We start from the raw sequence: 14,124 nt of genomic DNA on the forward strand, positions 1-14,124 counted from the left end.
ACAAATTTACTATCCTTTCAGTGCCAGGTTAACATTGCCAGGTTAACATATCCCTATTTGCCAAAGTGTTTACAAATTCCAATCAATGCCTGTTTTTAGCAGGGCTAGCAGTACAAACAGGTTTTGGATGTTCAGTTGTTAAAATGTGTTTTAATGTAATGTTATATTAATACAGTATTTATTAATTGTACTATACTTACAAAAACAGTGAGGACTTTATGAGACCAGCGTATTTCAGAAACCTATGGAATATATTTAAATCAAACGTGTAGCTCATTGTACAAAGCATAACTAACTAAAACTTCTAACTGATCAGCATTCTGTCTTGTTGTTGTTAAATTTAACCTATGTTTGTTTGTGTGCATTCATATCCTGCATTTCTTGTAACAGGACACAAGATTGCATACTTTGAGACCCTGCCATTTCCCAGTCTGAAACAGACGAGACTCAGCCTTTCAGCTAGACCACTACATGATGTCCCTTCAAAACCAAGCTCTGATCTGGGGGGATCTTATTCAAATTCATGTAAAATTAAGCCTTTGCATGCTCGTGGTAACAAATAAAGCAGGGGATATTGTAGAGAAGAGCATTTTGTGTTCCTGCAGCTCATGTTCCATTTTTCAGCACAAAGTAAATATGACATTTAAACGACTTGCCCAAGGGAAATGTTCCAAGAAAAGAGTGAGAAGGGGGATTCTCTTTAACTAATAAACATCAGAATATTTCTTGCCTGCTTGTGAATGGGAAAAGAGGCAAATATAGGGCACAGCAGTCTTTGCCATAGTCCTACATAGACTAGAGTTTGACTCAGTTTCATTCTGAAAGTGGGAAGTTATAAGGCCAGATAAGTTTTAAACTTGAATTAGTTAAAGTGGGAAGAGCCACGCCTCTGTGTAGCACCAAATTACATATCTGTGCATGGTGCTACAGTCAAAAACAGCATCCCTTTCCAGGGTTTATACAAAATGAGCAGGTATGAACTTAGTTACATGCATCTAGTGGCCAACTTCAATTCAGTAAATGTCTGCTCAAGGTAGTAAGGATAATGAAGAAAAAAAAAAATCCTAAGATGCTACAGGAATGCTGTGTGCATTTATATACTTCCCTCGGTGTTTACTGCAGGACTCTGGAGTGTAATACTTACTAAGGAAGAAATTAATACACAAAATGTGAGTAAGAGTTGTACAAACATTATTCAATGTCACATTAAAACTGACTTATGTTTATATGAGCCAGTTTAAAATGATATACCAGAAGATGTGTTGTGTTTGTTGTTTGTTTGTATGGGTGGGTTTGTTTTGAGAGGGAATGATGCTGGTAGCAATTATGAAGAGTTTAAAGCAGGGTCGCTAAATATATACAGGTTCCACAGAAAAGTAGGTAGCAGACAATAAAGCACATCCATAGCATTTAATCTTTTTCTTTTTTTAATTAGTGCTCTGATGTAACATGAGCCCCAGACTCTCACCAACATTAGATACATATTGTTTTAAAAGCTTGCTTTTGTCACAGAGTGCAAAACATAATTCAAAGCTGCATAGCTAGCTGCTGCTGCCAAAAATGGGAATCTAACTGGCCCAGATTCCAAAATAGCACTCAAAGAAAGTGTCTGCCCTGTCAAGTTAACCTTAATGCAAGAGCAAACCATGACTAGTTGGTAACACTGAGAGCTGTAGGTGTTTTTAAAATTTAAACATGCATAGAATTGTGTCCTAAGCATACTTCATTCCCTTGACTGTTTCTTTAAAATTATTTTTATTTTTATAAATAATAATAACATAAAATTGTTTAAACTTACTTCAATACATTGGATTTTAAAGTGCTTTAATATTTAGGGGACTATTTGGATAATCACTCCCCCCCCCAAAAAAATAGAGAATCCTCCCCCCCACACACACACACCGGACGATCCTGGTTTGGCCACTTCCCTATTTGCTTGCCACATCTATTCTCTTTGAATTCTGAGTTCTGAAGCTTGACTTTAGAATTTAAGGGTGCAATCTTATGCTTGTTTAGACCGAAATAAGTCCTACAACCCCCAGTATCCCCAAGCAAGCAGGAAACGATTCTGCTCAGTTTGGGTATCAAGAGATCCAGACCAAAGGGGACTGCTGTGTAATAGTCTCAAACTACTCAAGGGGCCAGTGGTAGATCTATTAGCAAGCTTGGTCAGGGGGAAAGTTAATTGTAAACCCCCACTCAACTATGAAGTTATCTCTTGGGCTAGCTTTCTCCAACTTGGTGACCTCCAGGTAGCCATACTGGCTGTGGCTGATGGGAGTCATAGTTCAAAACATCCAGAGGGCACCAGATTGAGAAGGCTAGATGATTAACCTAATTTTAAAAGACAAAGAAAAATGTGATTTGGGTATAATTACTGTTCTGTGCCTCAAGGAGGAAGCACTTTTTAAAAATGTTTTTTAAAAGTCCAATTTGCTGTGTAACAGTGGGCAACACAGCAAATTAATTTCCTAACTTTCTTTGCTCAGATTCATTAATGCCATTTCAGACAAGATGGTTTTCCTACACAGGTATCACTTTGAGACAGTAAATACTGTGACTGCATTGTGATGAATAATGGATGCTCATCTATCTGTTTAGTCCCACGCAGATAGCAAAACCGCTTGGATGCATTCGTCACACATGTTGCTTTATGGGTTTGTCCTGTGGACGCCACACCATCCTCCCCTTCATGAGTTACATAAAGGGAAACTCCCATCCACATAATGCATCCTTTTTAAATTAGCCAAGCCAAACAGCATGTCTAGCTGTTCTAAGTCCCTGTTATGTAACTGTTATCCACTGCTCATAACCAGAAGCATCAGAAAATCCTTCCACGGCACCTTTAGCATATTATCATAGTTATCCTGAATAACACTAACAAGGGAAAAGTAGACTCGGGGCACAACCATATGCATATTTTGACACGGACAAAACTGTGCAACTGTCAACACTCCCCGGTTAGCCATCTGGAAGCAGGAATACAAATCTGACAGCAGGTACAGCAACAGCCAAACACCAGTGGGAGAACATTTCAGACCACCAGGACACTGCCCCAAGACTTTGTAGGCAGGTTAACACATCTAAATTAGCCACCGAGGGTCGCTTGTTCATGCATCAACCCATGTTATTCCTGATACATGATCAGAAGCACAGAGGCTTGGGATGGCTTCTTTCCTCCTCAGTCTCCCTGGTAGCTTCCCGAATGTATCATTGTTCTTTGCATGGCAACTCATCCCTAACCTGGAAACTTCCCCAGTGTACTCCCCACTCTAATTGCTTTTGGAGTACTTCCCTCATTTGCTACTTTTTTTAAAAAAGAAAAGTATCATTTCTGCACTACAGTCTTTCACAAGGGCAGATTCAGTTATCTACTATGTATAGTCTTGTCTCCTTGTATGTTACAACTATCAAAAGTTAGTGTTCAAATGGAGAAGGTAACAAACAAACTGCCACAACAAGGAAAAAAGCCAGTGCACATGCTAATCTGCTTGCATTTGCAAAGGGCTAAAGTAAAAAACAATGAACCCATTTGCCTTCCTCATTTTGACATTTCCCAAAAACAAGTTAGGATGGGAAGCAATAACTTCCACTTGTCAACTCCCTTGGGATTCACTGAGATGTTGGAAGGAAGAGATACTGTCACAGGAAGACTTCATTTCCCATTTCTTTTCCAAAGTAAGCTATTGTAGCAAGTTCTAAAATGTGATGTGAATTAGCAAAGACACAGCCATCCCCGATGTTTTCACGAGCTGAACGAACAACCAAACAATGTGCCTGATTTGCATGTAATGATTTGTGGTTTTGACCCATGCATTGTTGGGGCCGCATGCAAGCACAAACACCAGCACCTGCCCATTCACCACGTTGCATCTGCTCAGGCAAACAACCGAGGAACACCACATCCCAGTTCCTCATTGCTTGATGCAGCATGAAAACCTGGAAGTCTGGGGTGCTGAATGGGAAATATCCTAGCATTTTAATCAAACAACACACCATGCATTCAAACTCTGGGTTATGTAAGCTTCAACCACCCAGAGAACTTCCTAACAACTTAGGAACAGGGCATTCCTGGGTTGTTTCCCAAAGCAGATGCAGAATGGAAGCAGCAGATTGGAGGCCACACTTTTGCTTGTGGCTCCAATAATTCACAAGTTAAATAACTCGTGTATTGTTGTGCGCAGATTGAGTCAATGGGTATCACCCCTCTGAAGCAAGGACTTCCACTCATTTCCAGTTCCACGCTGGTTTTTCCCCCGAGAACTTAGGGCAGTCTAACCTGCATGAGGACATGAAATACCACACTTAGGAAGGGCGGCTACTTAAACAATAGGGAGGAAGTGACCCCGGGCAAAGTCCTGTGGGTATGTCTCCTGGGAAGATGCATTGTATAAATGCTTACCTAAATTCACTTAACTCCAACTAGTTCGTGACACCAATCATCCTTTTGCAGACACCAAGGGTTGAATCCAGATTTAGTCAGCCTTGGAAAAGGCCCCTTGGAATCAATGGAACAAGTTAGTCTAAGCATGACTAAATCTAGATTCAGCCCATATGGATTGGACTGGATTCTAGCCAACGTTGCACCCCATTCCACAATTCTCTCAAATGACTAAGCAGGATTTTACAGAGCACTAAGGACTGTGAATGCACAATAATTATTCCAGAATTATTGTTTTACTTAACATATTACCTGTACGTAATCCGATCCGTACAATACCGCCTTTAGACAATAGACCCTGCTCATTTTAAAGCGCTGCCTGATCTGAACTTGCTTCCTAGTCTTAAACCTACGTAAATTCCATGGAATTCAGGGCGGTTTTCGCCCATGTAAAAAGTAGCCCCGCAGGTCCAGTCCGATTTGCGTCGAATGCCTCTTGCTGATCTTCCATGGCCTCTGAAAATCGTGGTAAGGGATCGTCTAAACAACCCCTGTCGTGTGATCAGTGTGAGCATGGATTATTTTAAAGCCAGAGACAAGCCACGGAACTTTGGAAAAGAATGCTTTGAAGCATGTACAGATTGCCTCTGCCTTTCCCACGTCAATGAGCACTGCGGCACAACGGCTGCCAGCTCCGAGGGCGTGGCCTTGCGGGCAGGAGCCGAGCCCAGGGCATCTCTCATCACCGAGAAATGTGGCCCCGGAGCCTGTCGGCCAGCGATTGCCACCTCTCTCCCTCTCCGCTCTGTCTTAGTTCGGGACAGGAGGGAGGGAAAGAGAAAAAGAGACGCGCGAGCAGAAGGAAACCTGGGAAGCAAACAGCAGGCAGTGCCCAAGGGGAGAGTCTGTGAGCGGCCACGCCTAAGGCAGCAAAAAGTGTGGGAGGAAAAATGGAGCCCAGGGGCACCCCTCTTACCTCTGCAATGGGTCGCGAGGAGCACCAGCGACAGAGAGACAAAGAGGAGGAGTTTCCGCATGGTGCCGCCGCCAGCAGCTGCCTCGGTCCAGGTTCTGGAACGAACTTTTCGAGACTCCCACACGCTCTTCTCGCCTAAGCCGCCGCAAAGTGCGATTGGTATCCTCTGCCCACTCCGGCTCTCTCTCGTTCACGTCGGTTTCCCGCAGAGCGTGGAGGCGCCAGCTGAGCCCTCCCCTCGCTCCGCCAGAGAAGCCCCGCAAAACAAGCGGCACCAAAGTTGCAGCTCCGCGGCTAAAAGAAACCGATCCGAACTGAACTCGCTCCAACTTGGGAGGCCCGCCTCTACGAGGCGATCGGCCAATCCCGAAAGGGAGCGGAGCGCCAGCGGCCAATGAGAAAAACTCTGGGAATCTCGGCCTTGCAGGCATCTGACAGCAAGAAAAAAGACCCGAGCGGAGCAAGTCCTGCCCCAAGTAATCGGAAACCCCGCTGGGGCGTGACTTGGCTTGGCTCGCCGCTGTCGGGGCGGGGGAACGGCTGAGTGGCTTTGCTGATACGGCGGCTGCCGCGTTTGCGGCACTTTGCCGCAGTTTGGATATTTGTTTCAGTAGCAGGACAATTGAGAGCTCAGCTGTCAGGGATCTTAAAACAGGCTGGCCTATCCTTTGATTGAACAGTATGGATCGGAGTAGGACGGGCTTGTTTATTAGAGCTATGGATAAAGTCTGTGATCCTTGAGAAGTAGCTAGTGCTCAACTCCAGAGAGGTGTGGTGGTTACAAGCTACCGAGACTTGGGTTCAAATTCTCCTTGCTCATTCCTCCCAGGGAACATATAAGCCTGGACAGGGTTGGAATCTTAAATGGGTGCGGCTGTGCTTCTTTAGGGTTACATATATGCATTGGCTTGGGAGTTCAGACCCTTCCTAGGCTTGTACGCTTGCTTCTGTGCAAAGTACTTACCTTGTGATCAGCCAGGTCCTCCAGCAGCTGTTCTAAGACTAACCACAGCAGGTGCCCACAGCACTTTCTCAAATCCTCAGATGTGCCCATGGGTCTGAAAAGGCTCTGGCTTTTGTCAATCTGCTTGGACTGTTCAGAAGTTTTTTTCTTATGTTCATCTGAAATCTGCTTTCCTGCAATTTAAGTCCATTATTTCATGTCCTAAAGTTTTGGATGATTGAAAACAGGTTGGGGCTGTCTTCTGTGTGGCACCCTTAATGTACTTGAAAGGTGGCCTTATATCCTTCATTCCTTCTCAAGGCTAAACACTTGCAGTTCATTGAATGCAGCCTTCTTCCTGCACATCTTGCCTCTCCTTTTCTGAACTTATTTGATTTTCTGTGAATCCATCTTAAAGCAAGGTGTCCAGAACTGGCCACACTATTTGAGGGCAAGTCACCTAGGACAGTGAAACTGTCACATTATTCTGAAATGACACGGCTTTGGTGCAATTGAATGAAATTACTTTTGCCTTTTTTGCTGACTCATACCCAGCTCGTGATCCACTGTAATGCCAAGATCCTTTTGACATGTTCTATTGCCAGACCAAGTATCCCCCACTTATAATTTCTTTTTCTTAAATAAATAACTTTGCACTTAGCTCCAGTAAACTTTGCTTTATTATTACCCCCCCCCCCCCAGTTTTCTATCCATTCAAGATCATTTTGATTGTTTTTGTTTGCAAAGGTATTGGCTATCCAACCCAATGACGTGCCATCTGCAAACCAGAGAGGCATTGCCCCAATCTCTTGTTTGACCTTCCTGTCCTGGAATCCTATTGATCAGTGTTGTTAGTTCATCGTAGTCCATTTTCCTGAAGTCCAAGGGACGAAGATGTTTTGATGGTGCTTCATGCAGGTTTAAATGCTTTCTTGGATACTTCAAAAGTATTGTTGAAAACAGTATCAATATGAATTTCTTCCAAATGCCTCCCACTGTAGTAACTATGTTTCAGTGGAGCCTCTGTAACCAGATTCCTCTGCAGCAGGTTTAAGATATTTTTTGTTCTATAAGACACGAAGACACACCTAGTTTTTAGAGGAGGAAAACAAGAAAAAAATATTCTGAATCAAATGGGCACATAATCACCGGCACATTCCCCATCACTTCCCCATGGGCTGCACATCTGACAGACTTACTGCACACACACATTCGCTCTATAAGACGCACAGACATTTCCCCTTACTTTTGAGGGGGGGAAAGTGTGTCTTATAGAGCAAAAAATATGGTACTTTTAGCACAATTTCAATAGACTGCAGATTTGATTGAGCAATCGTATAACTTTTCTTTTTAGATGGCAACATTTTCCACAAGCAGAAAATGCAGTAATTAATTTGAGTGTAGAAAGAATGAATTACTTTCCTCAATCTAGAACTGTAACTGCATTCTGTCCTTGAACCAATAGGCATATTGAAGAACTGTATTTATACAGCTCAACAACATGTGTTGTACCTGACTCCCCAGGATCCTGACATAATAGAGATACCTATCAGCTTTCTCAGGGCATTCAGGATAGGCATGACTCCTCTAGGCTCCAGATAGGCATGACACGGCCAAACACTAGAATAATCAGCTGTCTCAGGGTATGCATGATAGGCTTAGCTCTCCTAAGCTCTAGCCCATTCAAATGTCTAGTAACTGCCTCAGAGAATTCCCTCAGAAAATGGAAAAAGCTTACCAAAGACGTAATCAGCAAAGATTGCTTAGAAGGTGTAAATTAAAAGATAAAGCTTACTGCTAACCAAATCTGCTTCTGTATATCGCTTGCTCAACTGCTTATGTGATTCTGCAACTCCCCATTGTCACCATTGTTCTCATTCTTGTCAAAAACTGATTGTATTGTTCCCCATTTGCCGAAAGCGGATTGTGAAGGTATAAAGATCTCCTTCCAACTCTGTTCAAGCACCGCATTCTAACCATGAATGTTGGTCCCTGCCGCAGGAATAAATCTCCTCTTTACTTCACCATCCGGTCTCTGGCCTCGTCTGTAACACCGTGGGTACAACAATGTCCCTTTTTAAATTATATGTACAACTGTTCACATAAGTCAAAATATTTTCCATCTATTGGCTGAATTTCATACACTATTAGGAATCTGTGGGCAGAACCCACCATGGCACTACCCCCAAATAATAACATCCCAACTTAAATGCTGGGGGGGGGGTGAGGGGAGAATTAAAGGTTTTCCTGTTCATTTTCTAACATTTGTGTATTACATGTAATTAGTCCTCTGTTTAAAAAAAAAAGGCAGGGAGGAAAGGAATCAGGGGGCACCCCCTCCCCATTAGGGGGCCAGGGAGCTGCCTTCCTGGCCCTGGTAAAAACTATTTGCCTATTTAGGCAAAGCTCTCCAGGAACTGAGGAAGAGAGCTTGCACATTCCCTGCTTCCTGGTCCTCTTAACTGGTGACAACAGGAGCGTCGGCACAATAGCATGCTTCCTGGACCAGGAAGACATACAGCTTCCTACTGCTCCCCATCCGCACGGTGATCTTGTCCATGCTTCTCCCTGAAGGCATTTTAGAGCAAGGCATTGGCCCCAGCAGACACACCAGACTGCTGCACTGGCCGCACTACTTCTCAGATATTTGCAGTAACCAAAAGCAGTCTTTGCAGTTCTAGAGAGTCCATCCACTGAATGACCCCCAGGGGAATCCTAGCTGTCACTTTCCTTTCATGGTAAATGCTAAGAAAACAGCCCATCACAAAGACAGCTTTCTGGGTGGTTGATAGGGAAGGACAAGTCATCACCCCACCCAGTCCACTGCCTGAGGCAGAAGAGCTAGCCCTGAACAGCTGTGATTCAACTTCAAGCTTTATGTGTGTAAAGCATGCTCTGTTACTAAGAGCTCTGGTCTCTCCTCTGTTCACAAAAGGTGGAATATCAGCCTTTCCCCATCTGGTTCACTCTAGATGTGTTGAACCAAATGCTTATAGCCAGCTGGGGCATGCTGGGTGTTATACTTCAACACATCTGGAGGCAACTGCTTAGAGAAGGCTACTTTAAATCATAAAAAGTTTTTTCCCCTAAAATCTTAAGGTCCACCATGTTTTGAATTTCAAATGTATTAAATTTATCTAACACCAAACTGGATTTGATGTTCTTTAGTTCTCAAAAAAGATCTACCCTTAGTAGATCTTAATATAATTCTAGATCTTCACTCACATGAAACTAATGGGAGTGCATTCTTCTGTGTTTGTTGGTTTCCAGCTAAGTTAATTGGAATGCACCACTCCCAGCGAGCCTATCAGAAAAGCATTTAAGAGCAAAAGAGGCCTAAAAATCCCAGCATGCCCCAGCCAGCAAAGTTGTGAATTTGTGCCAGCATCATTTGAGATAGACTCTTGTGCTGCAGTGGATGGAAGATATTGCTTCATTTGGCAAAACAACAGGTCCATGTGGCTTAACTTATCGATTTTCCATTTCTGCTAAATGTTACTTCTTGAAGAGGGAAATAGTCTCTCAAGGATGCAATCCCATACATGTTTAGGCAGAACAATGTCCTATGTCTCCCAGCATGGCTGAAGAAAACTGGGACGCATAGAACCTTTTTCTGTATAACTGATTTATACAGAAAAGGGACCATCTTCTGTACTTGAGGGACAGATCTGTGTTGGGCATCTCTCCATCCAAAGGTATGTCAGCTCTCACTGGCCCAGATGGGAGACTGAACAGAGTTTTTAAAACTTTTCTCCTGTTAGTCTCTCTCTCTCTCTCTCTCTCTCTGTGCGTGCACGCGCATGCGTGCACGTGTGTATTTGCAATGGGGGACCTCCCTACTCCATCCATAGATAGGGATCACATTAGAAGAGGAAAAGGAGGATCCGGATCCAGCATATCCAAGGCTTCTCCCAGAGTTTCTCACCAGAATGCTGCAGGTTGAGATTGGCAGTACTCCTATGACCATTGTTTTGAGCACATATACTGGGAGACTCAGGGACTCTACTGGCACAAGGAGTCATTCTGCATTGTAATCCCCCCTTCAGCCATCCTGCCAAGAAGATTAGAGTTGTTCTGTTGGAAAGAACAGAAATATGTATTAGATATCATCACAAACCTTTTTTCTCCCAAAGTTGAAACAGTGCATTTCAGAGGCTCAATGCAATGCATTAAAAAAGTCCCTGCTCAGCATTTCTGGTGAGTGACGAAGACTCACTTGGTCTGACTCATTATCATATGGTAGCCATTCATTTTTTTTCCAAAGATTTAAGCATTTTTACAATTAATGCTATATGGAAAAGTGCCATGCTGTTGATAGCCCCTTCAACCACTATGTGATTTGTGCAGTATAATCCGGAGGATTTTATGGAATCATTTTAATGCTAGTCCTCTTTTTTCTTCTCAACTCTTTCTTCTCTGTTTCTGAAAGAGCCAGGGTGGCATAGTGGTGAAGAGCATGGGACCGGGACTCAGGCGATCTGGGTTCTAGTCCCCGCTCAGGCATGGAGGCAGCTGGGTGACTCTGGGCCAGTCACAGACTCTCAGCCCAACCTACCTCACAGGGTTGTTGTTGTGGGGATAAGATGGAGGAGGAGGAGGAGGAGGATATAAGCTGCCTTGAGCCTTTTGTAGGAAAAAGGCAGGATATAAATTGAAAAATAAATAAATAAATAAATAAAATAGTCTGTCTCCATTACCACATTTATTGGCAACCTAGCACAGAAAAGTCTTTGCTTAACAGATTTCTCCCCATGAATGCATCACATGAAATGCTTGCCCCCCACTTTGTCACCTGTGTGGATTAAAATCCTTTCTGTGCAAGGAAATTGAAAAGTAGCTGGATTATTCAATATATTGGCAGGGTGGCTAGTAAAAAATTTGTGGACCAGTAAGATTTGCAGAGGCTAAACTCATATCTGTGTCATGTTATTTGTAGATTTTGTACCTTTCCTACATTACCTTTCCTACATTATGGAGTTTGCAATTCAAAATACAAAGTGATGCCAAATAAGGACCTTTGTTAGGATTATTTCCCTTCATTTGCAGTTTTTAAAATCTTCTGACACGCTACATTTTGGGGGACCATGCTACCTGAAAGATTACCTTCTTTCATCTGTGGCTATCTGAATCTTAAGCTCTTCCCTACCCAGACCTTTTATATAAATGTAGTCTGAGACTCTAAAATGTAAAAGCTTCCCCCCCCCCCCCATTTTGGAATGCTCTGACTTTTGTTTTTGTTTCCAATTTTACATTGCTTTCAATTGTGTGGTTGCATGTTCTATTTTTGTATTTAAATTGCTCTATATTTGTTTACTTAAAGAGAAGTTGGTAATGAGGAGGCATGAAAAGTTATTTATTCATTTATTTACAATATTTATATGCTGTCCTGTCACGAAAGCCTCAGGACAGCTCACATAGATAAAATACAATAAAATATAACATAAATAAAATTATCGACCCACAGTGGCTGCAATAAAAACATATAGGTCATAATATTAAAACTTTTTAAAATATTGCTGAAATAAAAAGGTCTTAACCTGGCACCGAAAAACAAATAACGACAGTGCCAGGCAGACCTCTCTGGGGAGCGCATTCCATACGCGGGGTGCCACCGCACAGAAAGCCTTCCTCCAGGTACTTTGCCTCCTAATATCTTTCATGGAAGGTTCCCGGAGGAGGGCTTCTGCTGCCGATCTCAGGAGGCAGGAGGGCAAATATGGAAGAAGGTGTTCCTTTAGATATCCAGGTCCCAAGTCTTAAGGGCTTTATAGGTAATGACCAGCACCTTGAATTGAGCCCGGACTTCGATGGAAAGCCAGTGAAGCTGATAGAGGACTGGGGTTATATGAGAATAACGCCCAGTCCCCATAAGCAACCTGGCCGCTCTGTTTTGCACCATCTGAAGTATCTGGACTGTCTTCAAGGGCAGCCCCACATAGAGCGCGTTACAGAAATCCAACCGGGAAGTAACCAATGCATGTGTCACTGTCACTAGGCAATCTTCCTCCAGGTAGGGACGCAGCTGAAGCTGAAGGAAAGCGCTCCTTGCCACCACAGTCACTTGAGCTTCCAAGGACAGCTCAGGGTCGAGGAGCACTCCTTTAGAGGGAGTGCAACCCCATTCAGGGCAAGGCCCAAGTCACCTACCCAGGAGCTCGATCCACCCACCAGCAGGACTTCCGTCTTGTCTGGATTGAGTTTCAGTTTATTGGCCCTCATCCAGCCCATTACCTCAGCCAGGCACCGCTTCAGTACAGCCACTGCCTCACCTGGATTGGTTGAAAAAGAGAGGTAGAGCTGGGTGTCATTAGCATACTGATGACTCCACAGCCCAAACCTCCTGATGACCTCTCCCAGCGGTTTCATGTAGATATTAAATAGCAAGGGGGACAAGATGGAACCCTGCAGTACTCCATGGCATAACTGCCATGACGCAGAGCCAAAGTCCCCCAGTGACATGTTGAGACAGCCCCATGGCTGTGATGGAGGCCAAGAAGTCCTGAGCCGCCCTGGTCAGAACAGTCTCGGCATGGAGATTGAAGTCCCCCAGGACCAACATCCTGGGGTCTTCAACACCAGGTCCAAGACAATCTTTGTCAGCTCAGGCAGGGAGTCTGATGGGCAGAAGGGTGCACGGTACATCAGCAGAATCCTCAAACTGTCTCAGTCACCCAATGCCAGGTATAAGCACTCTAGTCCTGGTCTTGAGAGAACAGGAAGCCCCACAAAGAGAATAGAAGGTCAGTAAATTAAAGCGACCCCCCCTCCCCTCCCCTCCGGATGTGGCTTGTGCTGGACCAGATACCCAGGTAGGCACAATTGAGAGAGGGATACATTCCCCCCCTTCCTGCCCAGGTCTTTGTAATGCAAGCCAGGTTGGCCCCCTCATCCACAAGTCGTGGATGAGGGATGTTTTCTTATGGACCGACCTGGCGTTAAGCAGCAGCACCATCAGGCCCAAAGGGCAGTTGACAAGTTTACCTGGAACCTTCCGGTTGGGGGAATAACCAGAAGGGGGAACAGGTGTCAACCATCTGTCCCTCGTTCTTCTATGCCGACACGTTAAACCCCCAACATGGAGGGCCCGCAGGCCAGCAGTGTCCCCTGGCCCCGGTCCTGCAGTGGCCGCCATCCGTCTGTCAGGCAGCATCAGCGGGCGGGGTGGGTCAGCGTCTGCAGGCGGCGGCGGTGAGTGGGCCAGTCCAGTCCCAGCTCCAGCCCAGCCGTGGCTGGCCAGTTAAGCCAGTGGCCCCTCCCTGCGCCCTGCTCCCAATCCGGCGCAGCTGCCACCCATGCTGGCGGGGGAGGGGGGTAAGGGCAGGGCCCAGGGAGAACTTGCCGGTGAGGATGGAGGGCCCGCAGGCCAGCAAAATGGCATAGACAAGTGAATAAATAAAAAGGCTCAAGTTTTGTGTGTCCACAATTCACCCTCTAGGTCTGGATTAAGTTGAATTATTTGCATCCGTAGACCTGGTTTGCATGGTACACTGCCTCATGTTGTAACAAAATGTGTGAATTTGGACAATATACTGCAGGTTGTTATACGTTTTTTAACCTGTGATGGGCCGCGGGATCTGCAAATTGTTGTGTCCTACAAACCTGGCCAGTGTGGGTCATGTGGGGTCCATAGCCCTAAAATAGGCAGTGGGTTTTATGAAGGTTGCTTAACCAAGCAGAGATCGCAACCGCCGAGCAGAGCTTGCGCAATCAAAATGACAGCTGCACGCACACTGCATACACTCACAGTTATGGTAGACTGTATTTTTGTGAACAGCCACTATGCATTATTGACTCCGAGTGGTTCTGATGTGTGAATGCTCCCAT

At 44.6% G+C, this 14,124-nt stretch overlaps 1 protein-coding gene across 3 annotated transcripts in view; it reads right to left on the reverse strand.

The window, feature by feature from the left end:
- Positions 1 to 5,719, reverse strand: part of LOC123024669 (CD99 antigen-like) — a 31,508-nt gene extending 25,789 nt beyond the window's left edge. Inside the window, exon 1 of one of the 3 annotated variants that reach the window (XM_044432706.1) lies at positions 5,358 to 5,719. In XM_044432706.1, the coding sequence (XP_044288641.1) occupies positions 5,358 to 5,418 (61 nt within the window). In that variant the 5' untranslated portion in view covers positions 5,419 to 5,719. The remainder of the gene's footprint in view (positions 1 to 5,357) is intronic. The other 2 variants (XM_044432686.1, XM_044432695.1) reach the window with 2 other exon arrangements.
- Positions 5,720 to 14,124: the final 8,405 nt, after the last annotated feature.

Source organism: Varanus komodoensis, unplaced genomic scaffold (assembly GCF_004798865.1).
Source record: "Varanus komodoensis strain SLA01 unplaced genomic scaffold, ASM479886v1 scaffold1, whole genome shotgun sequence".
Taxonomy (NCBI): domain Eukaryota; kingdom Metazoa; phylum Chordata; class Lepidosauria; order Squamata; family Varanidae; genus Varanus; species Varanus komodoensis.